Source organism: Phaseolus vulgaris, chromosome 8 (genome assembly GCF_000499845.2).
Source record: "Phaseolus vulgaris cultivar G19833 chromosome 8, P. vulgaris v2.0, whole genome shotgun sequence".
Lineage (NCBI taxonomy): Eukaryota > Viridiplantae > Streptophyta > Magnoliopsida > Fabales > Fabaceae > Phaseolus > Phaseolus vulgaris.
In genome coordinates, this window is record NC_023752.2 from 34,603,307 (window position 1) to 34,623,721 (window position 20,415).

At 36.9% G+C, this 20,415-nt stretch overlaps 1 protein-coding gene across 1 annotated transcript; it reads right to left on the reverse strand.

Annotated features, from left to right (window-relative positions):
• Window positions 1-8,529: 8,529 nt before the first annotated feature.
• Window positions 8,530-12,349, reverse strand: LOC137825002 (protein gar2-like). Its single transcript, XM_068630675.1, has 6 exons — window positions 12,141-12,349; window positions 11,795-12,026; window positions 11,228-11,250; window positions 9,842-9,966; window positions 9,624-9,733; window positions 8,530-8,604 (listed from the first exon to the last, which is right to left on the reverse strand). The coding sequence occupies exons 1-6, from the start codon at window positions 12,347-12,349 to the stop codon at window positions 8,530-8,532; spliced, it is 774 nt and encodes a 257-aa protein (XP_068486776.1).
• Between the last annotated feature and the right edge of the window lie 8,066 nt (window positions 12,350-20,415).

Sequence of the window (20,415 nt, forward strand, 5' to 3'; positions counted from 1 at the left end):
CTAAATCACAATTCAAACAAACACAAATCCCACTGTTCTTGAACCCTACAAGAACTTAGGTAGACTTGCTGAAAAACCCTATTTCAGCACACACACTCTTCAAGAAACCCTATCAAGAAGAGTGTACAACCAAACTTTTACAAGAAAAGAAATGTGAAACAACTACACCTGATAGAGTATGCAGAAATCTGCCTTAAACCAGTAGAACATATTGCTAGAACAGTAGCAACACCTCTTACCAAGCTTTTGGAACCGAACAAGAACAAACACTTTGTGATTTCCGAAATCTTTTAAGAACAGATGCTAATTCTTTGTAAATCCTCAATTCTCTGATGCAAAAACTTGTTTTCACAATTGTATGATCGATGTTTAAACTCAGAAACAAGTTTTCATTTTATAGAAAACCAACTTACAACAGATTTTTGAAAAACAGTTAAAGCTGTTATAAAATAAACAAATTGAAAATAAAATGAACAAATTTATTTTCAAAAACAGTTAGAGAATTTGTTATGTGAGGAGACTTAGTCAGCCATTCTGGTGCATGGACAAAACTGAAAACCGTTTAAGCTAGATATGGCACCAGAGTCAAAAAAGAATCTATTCATTTACAGATGAACAAATTTATTTTTCAAAACGAAAACAGAAAAAGCTTAACTATTTAAAACACAGTCGTTTTGAAAGGTAGAAGACTTAGTCAAAATACTTGATGCACAAAATCTAATTTTCACAAGACTTAACCAAGGCATCAGTTTAAAAATGAATATGTTTATTTGGAAAAGAACAGATTTATTTTTATGTAGTAAACGTGTTTTTTGTAAAACATGTGAAAAACAGTTTAAGAAATTTTGTGCTTGCTCTTATCACATGGTCAGTGGGTAAGAGGTGAGTTGCTCAGCAAAAAGCCTACTCTTAAACAACCTCTAAACACTACCTAAGACATTCTTAAAGCAAAAGGAAATATACAAGAATTGTACATAAAAGTCTTCATCAAACACATGTCTTGAAGGGGCAGCAACCATCTTCAACAATCTCCCCCTATTTGATGGAGACAAATCCCCATAGCTCTGTTGCTTTAAGAACCTGTACTGCACCAAATACTAAACCAGAAAAACAGAACATTGCATAACATGTAAAATGGTTTTGAGGTGCAGAATTTAACTTCCTGTTTCTGCTAGCTTCACCTAGCATGGTGAGCTACTTTTCTCCCCCTTTGGATTCATCAAACAACATTTAAGCATAAGGGAAGATAAACCAGAAACATAATCATAATAGTCCAAAAAATAAAGACAAATTGTTCAGCATTACAGAATTTTAAAAATGATAAAGGAAAGCATGGAAATCAAGATACTTCTAATCCTTGTAGTATAGCTCTGCAAGCTGCGCCTGAACTCCTTCAATTTGATCATCAAGGTGTTGAAACCTTGCTTAAGTAGTCTCAAAGTATGCCCTCTGTTCTGCAGTCATGACATCAAGGCGATACAGAACTTGCCTTTCAAACATGGACAATGGTTCACCTCGGTATTCTGGAGTTTGATAGGCAACAATGGCATTCTGATGAGTTGCAGCAGTTTCTTCATGCACAGATTGGGGAGCAGGTAAGTCTCCTCTGACTTCTACAGATGGAGAACTTATCCTTTGATTTCCAGCATGTTCAGCAGATTGTTCTTGTCCATAGGAGTGATGGATAACATAACATGAACGTTCTGCAGCTTGAACTGTGTCATCCTCCATGGGAACAACTTTATCCTCATCCTCATTGTTGAGGTTTGAGGCCCCATGTTCTGCTTGAGGGTTCTTGCCTTTGAGAACCACCCAATTGTCCTCTATTTTGTGGAATCCCATTTTTGTGAGAGTTGAATTGTCAATCTCACTTACAGCCTTGATGGGGTCGTTTCTCTCATTTGAAGCATCAACACCAAAGAAATCAATCAATTTTGAAACAAGTATAGCATAAGGAAAGCGATAATCAGCCAACCTTTTGGATTTCAGTATGTGTTCATTGATAATGAAAACCCAGTTTACCTTAATCTGGTTCATGATGCAATATAGAAGGATTAAATCCTCTTCATGTAAAACAACATGATTTATACCTCTTGGGATGAGCTGCCATGCTATAATGTAGGCTACAAGACGTGGTGTTAGGTTCAAATGTCCTGCATGGAACTTGCTTATGCTCTGAGTAGGGTTCCTCATACAGCTCTTGTAATATTGCAGTTTATTGAATTCTTGAATCCCATTGGTGTTTCCTTTTCCTACTTTCAGTCCAACATACTTGATTCCAGCCACAAAATTCCAAACATCACTTGTGATCTTCATTTTGATCCCTTTCACATAAGAGACAATGTTCTTTCCATCCAAGGTTAGATTAGTGTAAAACACCTTAACTAAATCAGGATATACATTACCCGTTAATTCCAACAGCTTTTTCAGTTTCTGGTGCTTCAACACAGCCCTTGTTTCTGCCAATTTTTCTGATTTCAGCCAGTTGAAGTCAAGCACCTTGGGTATGTTAATCTGCTTTCTGCTTGTCTCATGGATGTAGGCATTGATTCCTTCTTCATTTCCAGCGAACCAACCTTCTAGCACACCTTGAAAGGTGCTTTGCTTGCCCTTGTTTTTCTATTTCTGTCTTGAAGAAGAAGCTATGGTTGAACCAGAATTTTCTCTTGTTTCAAATGGTGAGAACCGAAAATAGGTAGCCAATGTGGGTAACAAATTTTCACACAGATTTATATTGAGAAATGAATAGGTTGATATGGCAGTTATGAATGGATATACATGAAGATTTTATGCTCTGAAATTGTGCAGAGAATATTTTGAAAGTATGCAGCAAATATTTAGGGTCATGATGCACACAATTCATACCTTTATTGAGCACCCAAACCATCAAATCGGTTACATAACCATGACCAAAACCGTCAAAGGTACAAAGGTTAATGCCCACTAAGTCAGTCAAGTAGTTAAAGATCAAAATTTCTCTTTCCTAGTCATCAATGCATATCAGTACCAAAAATAAACACCTTCAATTACGAATAAACAGATTTAATTTTTCACTGCTAGGAACAATTGACTTTTATAATTCCCAATTCATTAAGCAGAAAATTAAACCTATCTTTAGCCAATGGTTTTGTGAACAAATCAGCAAGCTGTAAATTTGTACCAATGAATTTAATATCACATGTTCCATTTGAAATGTGTTCCTTTAGAAAATGATGCCTAATTTTGATGGAAGAGGGCCAAGCACAACTTCACAAGAAAGACAAAAGCCAAGACATGAGCATCCAAAGCCAAACCAAGAGCGTCTAGGGCTAAGGGAGGAGCGTCTAGGCCAAAGGGGAGGAGCGTCTAGCTCAAGGTGGAGAGCGTCTAGGCCAATGAAAGGAGCGTCTAGGACCAAATTGCTAAGCCCATGGCCAAGCGAATCCATGCAGATTTGTTTATGCTACATGAAGGCCCATTAGGGGTAGCTTAGTATTAGTTGTGGTGTAAATAGCATAAACTTGATTCCATGAGACTTGACCTAGTTTTGCTAAAGATTTGGTCACTTTCTAGAAGGATTCTCCGCATGGCCATGTGCTCCATGTGATGTAAATTTGCATTTCATTTTGATTAGCATTAGGGTTGCATTATGGTCCTCTTTAGCATATAAAAAGAGGAGCCTACACCTTGTATTTTCAAGTTTATTGTGAGTAAAGTTATGCTGCCATTTTGTGCCAAGCTTTGCTTCTCCCTAGAATTCTAGGCTCTAAACTTCACATCCTTCACCATTCCTTGGGCTGGCCGAACCTCCCAAATACCATACTTACCATGCACCTTCAAGATCAACATCACTCTTAGGAGGATCTTGCACACACACCTCCATAGCTTCCGCACCATTTTCTTACATGATTCAAGAAGACCTTCATGAAATTTGCCATCATTTGGTATCATGAGCTTAGGTTCTTCAAGATGAGTTGTTCTTGGTCTTTTCCTTTTTAGTTCTTCTTTATTTCATGTTGTTCATCTTATTTCCATAATTGTCTTGCTGTTTTTTACATTTTAATTTGTTTTGGTGTGCTATTTGGAAGATCCAACCGGTGCACTTTGTTCAATTGATCTTGAACAATTCTTGTGCAAATTGTGATAGGATCCCATACACCTTTGAGTTGTTGTTTTCTTTTAGGTTTTTGAGTCTTTATTGCACTTTTAATTTGGTTCATATTATGCTCTTTGAGTTTTTAATTTCTGAATCCATATATGTTTTGTCAAGTCATGTTCATCCACAATGTCATCAATTCATAGTAGTCCTTTGTTTGGCTTGATTGTTTCTTGATTTTGGGTATCTACTTTTGCTTTGAATCTGCTGTTCATTTGATCTTTTGGTGCCTTTTTAATTTTAGTTTGAGTTCATATTTGTGTTTAGATCTTACACAAATTCCTTTTCTCAATTCCATTGTGTTTAAATCTTGGTATCTTACTGTTTTTTCCAGTTTTTCCAGAATCCCCTGTTTCACATTCTCTGTGTTGGCTGTTTTGTTCCAGAAAAATATTTTCACTCATAGGAAAATTTTGATTCTCTGGAATATGCAAGATTAGAATGTTACAGAAAAGACAAAAAAAGAATTAGCTCAAAAGAGTCAACAGAAAAAAAATGATAAATATTTTAAAATTAGTGTGCAAATCTGAGGCGCTACAGTTGGCGTAACTGAACACTGAAATTGAAAAATTTATTAAAAAAAAATGGTTCATGTGTTTTGAGTGATTCCAACGCCATATTTTAGTAAGATCTTGAATATCTTGCATATCAAATTTCAGAATCAAATCTAAAAAGCACAGCTCAGCATAAATTGGGGAAAAACACGTTTCTGGCCCACACCAATTTTCCAGTGGTGCTGTTTTTTATTTTGTAATCTAATTCTAGTGCCATTCTTAGGAATTCTTTTGTGTGCCTACCTTTATTTGAGTACCTTTTATTTGCTTGCTTAATATTTCTTGGACCTCTTTCTAGTTGTCACAATCTCACTCCATTTGTGTGGTACTGTTTTCTTCAATTAAATTGTTTCTTGCTTTTATTCTTTGGCCTCTAATTTGGTGCTGAAATTTATTCTCCTTTGGTGCTTAATTGAATGGAAACTTGACTTGGGTAAGGTCTAGTCTTTTGATAGGTGCTGGAATTGGAGAACTAAGACCTTCATTCTAAGGGGAAACAAAGACAAGGCAGAATCAAACACTTTCCCAAAACACCACAAACACTTGGAAGGCCCAACAAGCAAAGACAACCAAAGAAGTGCCAATAGCAAAAAGAGGATCAACAAAGGGAGTTTTCTTAATTTCTTTGCAACTTAGTTTGTTTTAATTACTTCTTAATTACGTACTTAGACGGTGAGTGTGTCTTCAAGGGCTCAAAGTGTCCAAGAAGCCTCACCTAGGGCCGACTAGTGTAGAGTTTTCTAATTAGCAATTGTTAATTGTTTTTGATTGCTTTTCTATTGCTTAATTAGTTTCGCTTTTGCAATTGTGTTGCTTTGTTAAGCTTTGTTAATCGTTGCTTGGTTAATTAGTTAGCTTGCATTATTTTCTTGCATTAAAATCTGATTTCTCAACTTAATTGTGTTCTAAGTGGTTTACTAAGAGAAAGCTTTGTGTGAAGACATTGGGGGATAGTTTTTGGCTAAGGCAAAGGCTTGGTATTTAAGTAGTCCTTTGTGACTCACCTCCCTTACCTGGAAAACTAACTTCTTTGACTTTCCTAAGTTTTCTCAAGGTAAAATACTTGTATACATAAAGCTTTAGCCATGTCTTCTTCTTCTCATTCTACAAAGTCTATTGGAAGTGAATTAAAATCTTTAAAAACTCTTTTGAAAGAAGTTTCACAAACTGTGCAATCAATTGCATATAGACAATTGGAGAGTGAGACTAAACTTAATGTTTTGACTAAAGCAAAGAATGAGGAGTCTCACATTCTAAAAAAATTACCTTCTCATGCATATATCTCTAAAGATCATGATTCTTTTGGGAAGGGAAGCATTAGAGTAAATGATTATTATCAAGCACCCCCTAGAAGACATAGAAGAGATAGAAAAGAACAAGAAAACCCAAGAGAGGTTAGGGTAGACCAACCCCATTTCCATGGAAAAGAAAATATAGAAGCTTGCCTAGATTGGGAAATGGGGGTAGAAAAATTGTTTGCTTCCCATAAAGAAAGAAAGGAAAGAAAAATACAAAAGAAGAGAGGGGAAGTCGAAAGGGAAGCTAAAGAAAAAGAAGAAAAAGAAAAGCATGAAAAGACCCTTGAAGAACAAAAGGCGTGGGAGAAGAGTGTTCCTTCCCACAAGGTCATTCAACAAGACCAAAGATTTAAAAATACCTTTGAAAATATGTGTCTTGTTGAACAACCTCAAAGCCTTATCTTTTGTAAAGGAACACTTGCAAGCCTAAGTGAAAAAGAAGAGTCTTTAAAAGAAGCTTGCATAGATAAAAATGAAATAGTTTGTTTTTCATATGTGCTAGGATATCACCAAGTGAATGTCAAGTTTTTTATAAGCATCTACAAAAACAAATTTTTATGTGAAGTAGGGCCTAAAGAAACTTGTCATGTTTTATTGAGACAACCATTACAAAATGTACAAATCCTTATAAACAATGGTTGTCACAACGAGACTATCCTTACACATAAGAGAAAAAGTCTTCATGAAGCAGAACTCATGGGACAAATTAGAGTTGATAAAACTCTAGAGCTTTTAAAAGGAAAACTTTTGTCCCCCATGAGAAAAGAAGTTCAAAGACATTACCTTAGGTACAATTCTTGTTTTCAAACTACGCCCAAGGCAATGTCTCATAAACTCTATACTCCTTCACCTTTTGCAAATGATCCTTGGGAAGATATAAATTTCATATTAAAACTCCCTAGGACAACAAAAGGTTGTGATTCAATCTTCATGGTTATGGATAAACTCTTCTCTAGAGAAGTGATACATCTTCATGGTTTATCCTCAAGCATAGTGTTGAATAGAGCTCCAAATTTCGCAAACCATGATTTGAGGACTTCCTTTGGAAAACTTGCAACTAAGTTGCACACTTTAAATTCTTATCATCCTCAAACGCATGATCAAAATACAATTGAAAATCTAGCTCTTTCTACTATGCCTAGAATAATCATAAAGGACAAACACAAGTCTAGAGGTGAGCATACATACCATAAAGTAGTTCACAAAACTACTTGTATTTCTACTTTTGAGGTTATATGTGGGCTAAATCATCTTTCTCCTTTTAAGTTGTTACCATCTCCTATAGGATTTATGCCTAAAGAGAAAGTAACCACAAATGCACATTTCAAAATGCATAAGATGATTAGAGAACACATACAACAATCAAAAGAGAAACATTGTCCAAAGTTGCCAAAACCAAAAGAAAAACAAAAATGGCAACATAGTAAAATTGATTTTCAAACTAACACCTATGCTTTATTTGATGATTTCTATAGGTGGACGTTTGATCCAGGAGGACAAGCTTTGGCGAAGCAAGAGGCTGCTATCCGAGATCAAGTCTGTATATCTGAGGATAGATCTTCTCAAGAAGGAGGAGATGATGGACACCATCCAGCCACACTCATCCCCCTAGTTGAAGAAAAAGCTTTGGATTTGAGGACAAATCCTTTTCAAGAGGGAGGGGATGACGGAAGAGGGCCAAGCACAACTTCACAAGAAAGACAAAGCCAAGACATGAGCATCCAAAGCCAAACCAAAAGCGTCTAGGGCTAAGGGAGGAGCGTCTAGGCCAAAGGGGAGGAGCGTCTAGCTCAAGGTGGAGAGCGTCTAGGCCAATGAAAGGAGCGTCTAGGACCAAATTGCTAAGCCCATGGCCAAGCGAATCCATGCAGATTTGTTTATGCTACATGAAGGCCCATTAGGGGTAGCTTAGTATTAGTTGTGGTGTAAATAGCATAAACTTGATTCCATGAGACTTGACCTAGTTTTGCTAAAGATTTGGTCACTTTCTAGAAGGATTCTCCACATGGCCATGTGCTCCATGTGATGTAAATTTGCATTTCATTTTGATTAGCATTAGGGTTGCATTATGGTCCTCTTTAGCATATAAAAAGAGGAGCCTACACCTTGTATTTTCAAATTTATTGTGAGTAAAGTTATGCTGCCATTTTGTGCCAAGCTTTGCTTCTCCCTAGAATTCTAGGCTCTAAACTTCACATCCTTCACCATTCCTTGGGCTGGCCGAACCTCCCAAATACCATACTTACCATGCACCTTCAAGATCAACATCACTCTTAGGAGGATCTTGCACACACACCTTCATAGCTTCTGCACCATTTTCTTACATGATTCAAGAAGACCTTCATGAAATTTGCCATCAAATTTCAATGTGTTTGGTTCTAGAATGCATGACAGGATTTTTGGTTAAGTTGATTGCACTTGTGTTATCACACAGCAGAGGTATATGGTTAAGTAAGATACCAAAATCATTCAATTGCTGTCTTAGCGGTTTGAGCACAGCAACTCCCTACTGCAATGTACTCTGCTTCAGCCGTGGAGAGAGCTACAAGCCTGCTTTTTGCATTGCCATGAGATCAAGCTTGATCCAAGCAAGTGACAGGTTCCACTGGTGCTCTTCCTATCAATTTTGCAACCTGCAAAGTCTGAATCAGAATATCCAGTTAAGCTTAATGAAATGTTACCTGGATACCACAAGCCAACTTCTTTAGTTCCTTGCAAATACTTCAAAATCCTTTTGACAGCATTGCAGTGTGATTCTTTAGGAGCAGATTGAAACTGAGCACACATGCACACTGCAAACATTATGTCAGGCCTGCTGGCAGTGAGATACAGTAGTGATCCTATTAGTCCTCTGTATTTGGTTTCATCAACAGCAATTCCAGCTTCATCATGATCCAAGTGACAACTTGTTGAGAAGGGTGTGCTGATTGGTTTGCATTTGTCCATTTCAAATTTCTTCAGAAGATCCTTGCAGTACTTAGCTTGATTCAAGAAAATGCCATCCTTGAGTTGTTTGACCTGCAAGCCTAGAAAATAGTTCAACTCACCCATCATTGGCATTTCAAACTCACTCTTCATGACTTTCACAAAAGTTTCACACAATTATCCATTGTTTGATCCAAAAATGATGTCATCCACATAAACTTGTACTAGAATTGTGTCATCTCCTTTCTTCTTAATGAACAAGGTCTTATCAGATGTGCCTCTATCATAGCCTTGTGAGGTGAGGAAATCACTTAGCCTCTCATACCATTGCCTAGGAGCTTGCTTGAGCCCATAGAGAGCCTTTTTGAGTTTGAACACGTATTCTGGATGTTGATGGTCTTCAAAACCTGGTGGCTGTGAAACAAATACCTCTTCATTTATATAACCATTCAAGAAGGCACTCTTCACATCCATTTGAAATAGCTTGAACCCTTTGATGCAGGAGAAGGCAAGTAGCAATCTAACAACTTCTAACCGAGCCACTGGTGCATATGTCTCATCATAGTCTATTCCTTCTTCTTGATTGTACCCTTTAGCTACTAGCCTAGCCTTATTTCTGGTAATCACCCCGTGTTCATCCATTTTGTTTCTGAATACCCATTTTGTTCTAACTATATTCATCTCAGGTATTTTAGGAACAAGAGTCCAGACCTCATTAAGAGCAAATTGATTCAGTTCCTCTTGCATGGCTAAAATTCGGTTGCTGTCCTTGAGAGCTTCATTCAGATTCTTGGGTTCCACTTGAGATACAAAGGCCATTGCTTCACAGAAGTTGTTCAAGGATTTCCTAGTTGATACTCCTTTCTCAATGTTCCCAATGACATTATCAAGGGTTAGGTCTCTAGGGGTTTTCCACTCTTTTGGCAAACCTGCAGGCACATTAGATTCTTGCATAGCATGTGTATCAGCAGTATCAAAATGAATCGATTCATTTTGATTTAAAACAGATTTAAATTCATTACTGTCAAGATCATCAGCATCAGTTTTAGATATGCTATGATCAGTTTCATAAAAAACAACATGCATTGATTCTTCTACTATGAGCAACCTTTTATTGAAGACTCTATATGCATGACCATTCAAAGCATAACCAATGTGTACACCTTCATCAGATTTAGCATCAAACTTACTAAGATTTTCTTTGCCATTATTCAATACAAAGCATTTACACCCAAAAACTCTAAGGTGGCTCACACTAGGTTTTCTGCCCTTATACAATTCATATGGAGTTTTCTTAAGAATGGGTCTAATTAAGGTTCTATTTAACACATAAGCTGCAGTATAGACTGCATCTTCCCAAAAGTACTTAGGGAGCTTAGATTCATTTAACATGGTTCTAGCTAGTTCCTCTAATGATCTGTTTTTCCTTTCAACTACACCATTTTGTTGGGGTGTCCTAGGGGCTGAAAAGGTGTGTGATATCCCATGCTTCTCACAGAACCTCTCAAATCTAGCATTCTGAAACTCTCCCCCATGATCACTTCGAATTGATTTAATGCAACAACCATTTTCATTTTGCAGAACCTTTGCCAATTTCTTAAAAGCAATGTAAGCATCATGTTTATGTGCAAGAAATAAAGTCCATGTAAATCTAGAGTAATCATCCACAACAACTAAAGCATACAAATTTCCAGCCAAGCTAGCAACTCTAGATGGTCCAAATAAGTCCATATGTAACACATCCAATGGATTTTTTTGTAGAGACAATATCTTTTAACTTGAAAGAGGATTTGATTTGTTTACCTTTCACACAAGCATCACAAAGCCTGTTATCCTGAAATTTAATGTTAGGTAAACCAGAAACTAAATCTTTAGATTTCAGTTTATTTAAGTGATTAGTGTGTATGTGAGCTAACCTCCTGTGCCACAGCCAAGACTCATCACTTCTAGACAGCAAACACTCATTTGAAGAGTTAGTTTCCATGATATTCAACAGATATATGTTATTCACTCTCTTACCAGTAAACAGTACCTTACCAGATGAATTACTTGAGATTGTGCAGCCATTTGACTTAAAATTCACCTTGTATCCTTTGTCACAAAGCTGACTTATGCTGAGAAGGCTATGCTTGAGTCCTTCTACGTAAAGCACATTCTCAATAGTGGTTGAGTTCCCTGTTCCAACAGTGCCTCTGCCCAAAATCCTTCCTCGGTTATTATCACCATAGGTTACATGTCCTTCTGCTTTGAGCTTCAAGCTAGTGAATTTTGTAAGATCTCCAGTCATATGCTTGGAGCAGCCACTATCCAAGTACCACTGATTTTTCTTGTTGCTCATCTACAAAACAGAATAAAAATGATACAAATGGTACCCTTTTTAGTATAGGGTCCAGCATAGATTAAAACCTTCTCTTTGGTAGCCATTTTGCTAAATTCTTAGGAACAAGATGTTTTCTAGCAATGCAAGACCTAGAGATATGACCAGATTTCATGCAGTAAAAACAGGTTACATGAGATGCCTTTTTGCCACTGTTAAAAGCTGAAAAACCTGATTTTGCTGGAACAAAAAAACTTGAAAGCTTTTTGACATTGGTTACATTTCTAGGGGTATAACCAAGTCCATTTTTATTGAAAACAACATTCTGTGAGCCAAGAAGAGACTCAAGGTTCTCTCTTCCCTTGGTGAAATTGGAAAGGGTTTTTAGCAAATACTCCACTTGTTTTTCCAATTTTTTGCAGTTTTCACAGGTTTTAATAGAGGCATGCAAGCATGTTAGTTCAAGGCTTACCAAATCTGTTTTTTCCATATGCAATTCTTCCTCAAGTGTTTTTACTTTAGGTGCAAGCACATTATTTACCTTTTGCAGCTTATTGCATATTACAGCTAGCCTATTTGCTTCATCATGTGTTTCCATGAAAGCAGCAAGCAATTGATCATAGTTATCAGAATCCACAGAAAATTCACTTACTGAATCAGAGATTGACTCCTCATCCTTCATTATGAAGCACATATTGTTTTCCTCATTCTCAGTTGAAGAGCTGCTGGTTGAAGATACTTCATTTTCTTCCCATGAGATGTAAGCTCTTCTTCCCTTGCTCCTTTCAACTCTTTTGCTGGCAGATTTATCCTTTGATTGATTGTTTGGACAATCCGTTTTGATGTGCCCTGTTTTGCCATAGCCAAAGCAAGTATAGTTAGAGGAATTTGAATCATTGGGTTTAGGATACCTTCTTTTCTGCTGGTTCCTATCTCTGCTTTTCTTCTTCAGGAATTTGTTGAATCTTTTTGTAAGAAGATAGATTGTTTCATCATCATCAGCATCTTCTTTTTCCTCCTTGATCTCATTCAGTTCACTTGCTTTCAGTGCAAGACCTTTGGGTTTTCTCTCTGTTGTTTCTTGCTCTTTGAGTCTCTTGAGCTCTAGCTCATGCTTCATTAGCTTTCCAAGGAGTGCACAAGTTCCTAGCTTTGACAGATCACGGTTTTCAGATATGGCAGTCACCTTTGGTTGCCAGCTTCTGTCGAGGCACTTAAATATCTTTATGTTGAGTTCCTCTCTGTCAAATTCTTTTCCCAAACCAGTAAGGTGATTCACAATATGAGTGAACCTTTTCTGCACATCAGCAATGCTCTCATCGGGTTTCATTTTAAACAATTCATATTCTTGGATGAGAGAATGTTTTCTTGACCTTTTCACATCTTCAGTACCCTCATGAGTGACTTCTAAGACTTCCCGCATCTCCTTAGCTGACTTACATTGGGATATCCTGAAGAACTCATCCATTGTTAATGCAGAGGTTATGATGTTCTTGGCCACAAGATCATGTTGAGCCTTCCTCCTTTCGGTCTCATTCCATTCAGATCTTGGCTTCACCACTTCTTCATCCTTGACAATCTGCATTGGCACATAGGGTCCATGGACCACAGCTTCCCAAATTAATGCATCAATAGATTCCATGAAAATTTGCATTCTAATTTTCCAAAAAGCATAATTCATTCCATTGAACATAGGTGGTCTATTAACAGCAGATCCCTCAGCAAAAAGCACTTTAAACTCAGACATTATTACAAACAAACTTGATTAAAATATAAGTCCTAGCTCTTGATACCAAGTGTTGGGTTTAATAGTGCCAAAGTCAAGAGGGGGGGGGGGTGAATTGATCTTTTAAAACTTTCTCGCAGAATCAGTATTTATCACAGTGTACAGAAAATAAATCGATTTATTTGAAATTGAACAGATTTATTTTGGCACTGTTTGTGTTTGAAAAACGTTTATACAATCAAGTTAATCACAAGATTATGCAGATTGATTTTCCAGATACACACACTAGTATAATGAAAAAAAACAGTGAATAAAAAAACAGCAAGCTTCAATTTTTAAGCAAGTGAATAAGGTTCAATTAATAGCTTGACAATTACTTGAGTAACCTATCACAATCAATTTGTTCCAGTGGCTTTTAACAGATTTTATATGTTCTTATCAGAATCAAACAGCTTTTCCAGAAATTAAGAACAATATGAAACAAGCCCAGAAAGAACAGATTTATTATTAATTGAATAGATTTATTTCTTGATAGTTTAACAGATAAGCCAAAATTTAAGTGCAGAGATTAAGGGAGAATGAACACAAGGCAATTATACTGGTTCACTCAACTGAGCTACATCCAGTCTTCACCTAAACCAAGGTGAAATTCACTAAATCACAATTCAAACAAACACAAATCCCACTGTTCTTGAACCCTACAAGAACTTAGGTACACTTGCTGAAAAACCCTATTTCAGCACACACACTCTTCAAGAAACCCTATCAAGAAGAGTGTACAACCAAACTTTTACAAGAAAAGAAATGTGAAACGACTACACCTGATAGAGGATGCAGAAATATGCCTTAAACCAGTAGAACAGATTGCTAGAACAGTAGCAGCACCTCTCACCAAGCTTTTGGAACCGAACAAGAAGAAGCACTTTGTGATTTTCGAAATCTTTTAAGAACAGATGCTAATTCTTTGTAAATCCTCAATTCTCTGATGCAAAAACTTGTTTTCACAATTGTATGATCGATGTTTATGTTGAACCTTGTGATGTTCAATGTTTTGAAGAATCCAAATCCTTTGAAGGATGTTGAAGCCTCTGCTTTGCTTGTTTTGGAACCATAACAGAAAAACTGTTTTGTGTTTGACTGAGCTTTAAATGATTCAACTGAATACGCTCCAGTCATTGAATGCTTTGACCAATATTTTAATGCAATTTAAGAGTTTGTTAAGATTTGATAACAAACTACATCTTTGAATATATTAAGAAAAACAGATTTGAGAATTAAGAATCTTTTGACAAAGTTTTTCTACAGAGTTTTTCAAAGTGCTGAGATTGCTTAAGAGTTTGTGATTGATCAAGGTGCTGGAATAGGATTCTACTTGTATTGATTTCAGATATTCATCTGTAACAAGTGTAATCTTTGTAATCTGTTGAACAATTCGTTTCTGTGTTTTGCTGAGATTGGCTGTGTGTTCTTGAGGTGTTCAAGATCAGCAATCTTAGTGTTGGCCAAGGAGAGTGTGTTTCTTTAGGTGTTCAAGGTCATTCTCTTGGTTGTTGTGTAAGTGATCAAGGTGTGGTTGCTTAGTGGATATGATGGCATTCTCATGGAGCTCTTCTTGGATGTATGTGAATATGGTGCGGAAGCTATGGTGAAAGTGGGCAAGATCCTCCTAGGAGTTGTGGTGATCTTGAAGGTGCATGAAATGTATGGAAAAAGGGAGGTTCGGCCAGCCCTCTTGGTAAATGGTGAAGAGAAGATTATGACCTAGAAACTAGGCAAAGGCAATGTATGGCACAATATGGGCAGCATAACATTACTCTCATTAATCTTCCAAATACAAGTGATAGGCTTCTCCTTTTATAGGCTAAGGAGGCCGTAAATGTTAAGCTAAGAGAAGATGAAATGTAAGCCAAATGAAATGGAAATGTGAGGCACATGGGCACATGGAGCACATGGGTGCACATGGCTTCACAAAACCGTCCCTTGATTAGTGAAGGCTTCTAGAAACCTTTAGCTAATCAAGGTTAACTCCTCCTTAATTCTAATGTGCAGAAAAATAAACATTTGTCCACATGGCTATGTTATTTACACCCCAATTAAAGCTAAACTACACTTGATGGGCCTTCACGGAATATGTGCTAGTATGCCACTCTCCCATTCATAGCTTTGATCCAAGTCTTCTTGTCCTAGACGCTCCTAGCTTGTCCTAGACGCTCCTAGCTTGTCTTAGACGCTCCTAGCTTGGTCTTAAACGCTCCTAGCTTGATCTTAGACGCTCTTGACTTGGCTCTTGCCTTTCATGGAAGGTTGTGCTTGGCCCTCTTCCATCATCCCCTCCCTCTTGAAAAGGATTTGTCCTCAAATCCAATGCTTTTGCTTCCTAGGGGATGGTTGTGGCTGGATGGTGGCCATCATCTCCTCCTTCTTGAGAAGATCTATCCTCAGATCTTCAGACTTGATCTCGGATAGCAGCCTCTTGCTTCGTCAAGGTATGTCCTCTCGGATCAAATGTCAATCTATGGGAATCTTGAAACAAAGCGAAGAAGTTAGTGTGAGCATTTGGAGAAAATTTAATTGTGTGAAGTTGCCATTTTTGTTTTTCTTTTGTTTTTGGAAACTTCTCACAATGTTTCCCTTTTGATGGTTGTATGTGTCCTCTAATCTTTTTATGTTTCCTAAAATTTCCAATAGTAGTTACTTTTCCCTTAGGCATAATTCCTTTAGGAGATGGTAACAACTTTAAAAGGGCAAGAGGACTATGTTCACATACAACTTCAAATGGAGAAATATGAGTAATCTTGTGGACTAGTCCATTGTATGCATGCTCAAAAGGAAAAGGATTCTTATCCCAAGAATTGTGGGTGTCCCTCATGATTTCGTGAAGCATAGAAGGAAGAGCTATGTTTTCAAATTTTGGAGCTCTATCCATCACTATTTTTGAAGATAAATCATGGAGGCTTGTCACTTTTCTTAGGAAGAGTTTATCCACATCCATGAAGAAGGAATCAAAACCTTTTGTTGTCCTAGGAAGCTCTAATATGAATTGTGTGTCTTCCCAAGGATCATTTACAAAAGGTGAAGGAGTAAAGAGTTCTTGAGACTTTGCCTTAGGTGTAGTTTGAAAACAAGAATTGTACCTAAAGTAATGTCTTTGAACCTCTTTTCTCATGGGTGACAAAAGTTTTCCTTTTAAAAGCTCTAGAGTTTTATCAACTCTAATTTGGCTCATGAGTTCTCCTTCATGTAGACTTTTTCTCTCATGTGTAAAGATAGTCTCGTTGGTACAACCATTGTTTATGAAAATTTGTACACTTTACAATGGTTGTCTCAATAAGACATGACAAGTTGCTCTAGGCACTACTTCACACAAAACTTTGTTTTTGTAGATGCTTATAGATAACTTGACATTCTCTTGGTGATATCCTAGCACATTTGAGAAATAGTCTTGCAAGCTTCTTTTAAAGACTCTTATTTTTTGCTTATGCTTGCAAGTGTTCCTTTACAAGAGGTAAGGCTAGGTTGTTCAACAAGAAGCATGTTTCCAAGGGTATTTTCAATGTGCTTGTCTTGTTGAATGACCTTGTGGGAAGGAACACTCTTCTCCCACGCCTTTTGTTTCCCAAAAGTTTTCTCTTTTTCTATTTTCTCATCATCCCTCTTATGTTTCATTTGTATTTGGTCTTTTACCACTTGGGAATGTGGTAAAGGGCTAAGTACAAACTTTTTGTGCTTGTGGATGAAGGAAATCTCGTTAGTTAGACCATCATGCAAGGTTTTCTTATCAAATTGCCATGGTCTACCTAATAAGATGTGGCAAGCTTCCATAGGTACTACGTCACATAAAACTTTGTCTTTGTAGTTACCTATAGAAAACTTGATTTCCACTTGTTTGTCTACACGTAGTTCTCGATTCTCATTGATCCATTCTAAATTGTAAGGTTTTGGATGAGGAACTACTTGTAGATTTAGTTTCTCAATCAATCTAGTGCTACAGCAATTGCAGCATGATCCACCATCCACAATAAGAGAGCATATATTTTCTAAAACATTGCATCTAGTATGAAATATGTTCTCTTGTTATGTCTCGATGGATGCACTAGGTTGATTGAGGAGGATTCTTTGAATCATCAATAAGTCCCCCTCCAAAGGATTTTTCCTCTCTCCTTCCCCCTTTTCTTGTGTATTAGGTTCATCCTCACCACTAGTGTACTCATCTTTTCCTTTTAAGAACAAAGCCCTTTGGTTTGGACATTGCGCTTGCACATGCCCTCTTCCAAAACACTTAAAACACTTGGTGTCCCTAGCATAGATGGATGGGGTGGAGGCATCTTTCACTAAAGGTTTGGTAGTTTCTTTGGGTTCGTCTCTAGATGTGCTACCCTCCCTTTTAAAGTCTTTCTTGGGATAAAAGTTGGAGTAAGAACCCACCCTTTGACTTGAAGTTTTGCGCAAATTTTGTTGTTCAACTTTAATGCGAAGTTGAACCAAGTCATTCAAGTCTTGGTAGGGTAGAAGTTCTACTCTATCCCTTATCTCAAGGTTGAGCCCACTTAGAAACCTAGATATGGTGGTGGTTTCTTCCTCTCTAATGGATGCTCTCATCATGTAGAGCTCCATTTTCTGGCTATACTCTTCCACACTCATGTTCTTTTTTTGGAGTCTTTGGAGCTTGTCCATTAACTCCCTATGGTAGTAGGAAGGTATGTGGCGACGTCTTAGGGCTCCCCTAAGGTCATTCCAATATTCTATGGGAGGCTCCCTATGAAGACGTCGGTCTCTCTCTAGAGAGGTCCACCAATACATGGCATTGCTTTGGAAACTAAGGGTTGCTAAGGGTACCTTCCTTTCTTCACTCACCCTATGGCAAGCAAAGAGTTGCTCTACTTTCATCTCCCAATCTAGGTATACCTCTACATCTTCCTTACCATAGAAATGGGGTAGGTCTACCCTTACTTCCCTTGGGCTCTCTTCCTCCCTTTGCCTATTTTTTCTAGGGGGTGGTTGGTAATAGTCATTGATTCTAAGGCTACCCTCCCCTAGAGACTCATTTATTTTAGAATGGGATGTATGAGTAAGAGATTTTTTTTATTTTTGAGACTTCTCTTCCTTGGCTTTAGTCAACTCATTGATTTTAGTCTCATTCTCCAATTGTCTAAATGAAATCATTTGCACAAATTGTGAAACTTCTTTCAAAAGAGTTTTCAAAGATTTTACTTCACTTTCAATAGACTTTGCAGAATGAGAAGAAGAAGACATGACTAGAGCTTTGTGTGTAGAAGTATTTTTCCTTGAGAAAATTTAGGGAAGTCAAAGAAGGTAGTCTTCCAGGTAAGGGAGGTGAGTCACAGTGGACTACTTAAATACCAAGTCTTGCCTTAGCCAAAGACTATCCCTTAATGTCTTCACACAAAGTTTTCTCTTAGTAAATCACTTAAAACACAATTAAGTTGGAGAAATCAAAATTTTAATGCAAGAAAGCAATGCAAAATAGCTAATTAACCAAGCAACAATTAACAAAGCTTTAAGCAAAACAAGACAATTAAAAATGTAACTATCTAAAGCAAAGAGTTGCAATTAAAACAATTAACAATTGCTAAGCTAGATAGTTCTACACTAGTCGGCCCTAGGTGAGGCTTCTTGGACACTTGGAGCCCTTGAAGACACACTCACCGTCTAATCACGTAATTAAAGAAGTAATTAACAAAAGTTAAGTTGCAAAGAAATAAAGAAAACTCCCTTTGTTGATCTTTTTTTTTTTTTTTTTGCTATTGGCACTTCCTTGATTGTCTTTTCTTTGTTGGGCCTTCCAATGTTTGTGGTGTTTTTGGTAGGTATTTGTTTTCTGCCCTTGCCTTTGTTCCTCTTAGAATTAGGGAATTAATTCTCCAATCCAACACCTATCAAGCAAACTAGATCTCACTCAAGTCAAATTTCCACTCAAATAAGCACCAATTGAGAAACAATCCAGCACCAAATTTAGAGGCCAAAGAATTAAAGCAAGAAACAAATTAATTGGAAAAACAGTACCACACAAATGGAATTAAATTGTGACAACTAGAAAGAGTTCCAAAGAAATATTAGATAAGCAATAAAGGTACTCAAAGAAAGGTAGGCACACAAAATGGATCCTAAGAATAGCACTAGAATTGATTTCAAAATCAAAAACAGCACCACTGAAAAATTGTTGTGGGCCAGAGAGCGTGATTTTCCCCGATTTATGCTGAGCTTTCCTTTTAAGATTTACTTCTGTAAATTTATATGCCAATAATTCAAGATCTTAAATAAATTATGGCGTTGGTTTCACTCAAAACGCATCAACCATTTTTGTTTAATAAATTTTCTAAAATCAGTGTTCAGTTACGCCAACTGTAGCGCCAGCTTTGCACACTGTTTTTATAATATTTATCATTTTTTTTTTCTATTGACTCTTTTGAGCTGATTCTTTTTTTGTCTTTTATGTAAAACCTCAATCTTGCATAATCCAGAGAATCAAAAATTTCCTATGTGGGAAAATAATTTTCTTAAGCAAAACAACCAGCACAGAGTTATGCAAAACAGGGGATTCTGTAAAATCTGGAAAAAAAACAGCAAGATACCAAAAGAAAAACACAATGGAATTGGTGAAAAGGAATTTGTGTAGATCTAAACACAAATATGAACTCAAGCTAAAAATAAAAGGCACCAAAGGATCAAAAACACAACAGATTCAAAACAAACATTTAGACCAAAATCAAGAAACAAATAAGCCAAACAAAGTACTACTATGATTTGATGACATTTTGGAAAAACATGACTAGACAAAACACATATAGATTCAGAAATTTAAAAGACTCAAAGAGCATAAAATGAACCAAATAAAATTGCAATAAGGACTCAAATACCTAAAATAAAAACAGCAACACAAAGTGTATGGAATCCTACCAAAAATTGCACAAAGATTGCTCAAGAACAATTGAACAAGATGCACCGATTGGAATTTCCAAACAGCACACCAATTCAAAGCAAAAATTAAAAAACAGCAAGACAATATGGGATGTAAAGAACAACACGGTTTAAAGAAGAACTCAAAAAGAAAATGACCAATAAATACTCATCTTTGAAGAACCTATGCTCATGATACCAAATGATGGCATTCTCATGGAGCTCTTCTTGGATGTATGTGAATATGGTGCAGAAGCTATGGTGAAAGTGGGCAAGATCCTCCTAGGAGTTGTAGTGATCTTGAAGGTGCATGAAATGTATGGAAAAAGGGAGGTTCGGCCAGCCCTCTTGGTAAATGGTGAAGAGAAGATTAGGACCTAGAAACTAGGCAAAGGCAATGTATGGCACAATATGGGCAGCATAACATTACTATCATTAATCTTCCAAATACAAGTGATAGGCTTCTCCTTTTATAGGCTAAGGAGGCCGTAAATGTTAAGCTAAGAGAAGATGAAATGTAAGCCAAATGAAATGGAAATGTG

Bases quoted from the DNA above. Each gene is read 5' to 3' on its own strand.
- LOC137825002 (XM_068630675.1), bottom strand. From the start codon at position 12,349: ATGAAGCATGAGCTAGAGCTCAAGAGACTCAAAGAGCAAGAAACAACA. The intron at 12,027-12,140 runs GTATCCTAAACC...TAAATCTGCCAG, and splicing joins AGGAACCAGCAGAAAAGAAG to CAAAAGAGTTGAAAGGAGCA. The intron at 9,967-11,227 runs GTACTTGGATAG...AACTGATCATAG, and splicing joins AGCAACAAGAAAAATCAGTG to CATATCTAAAACTGATGCTG.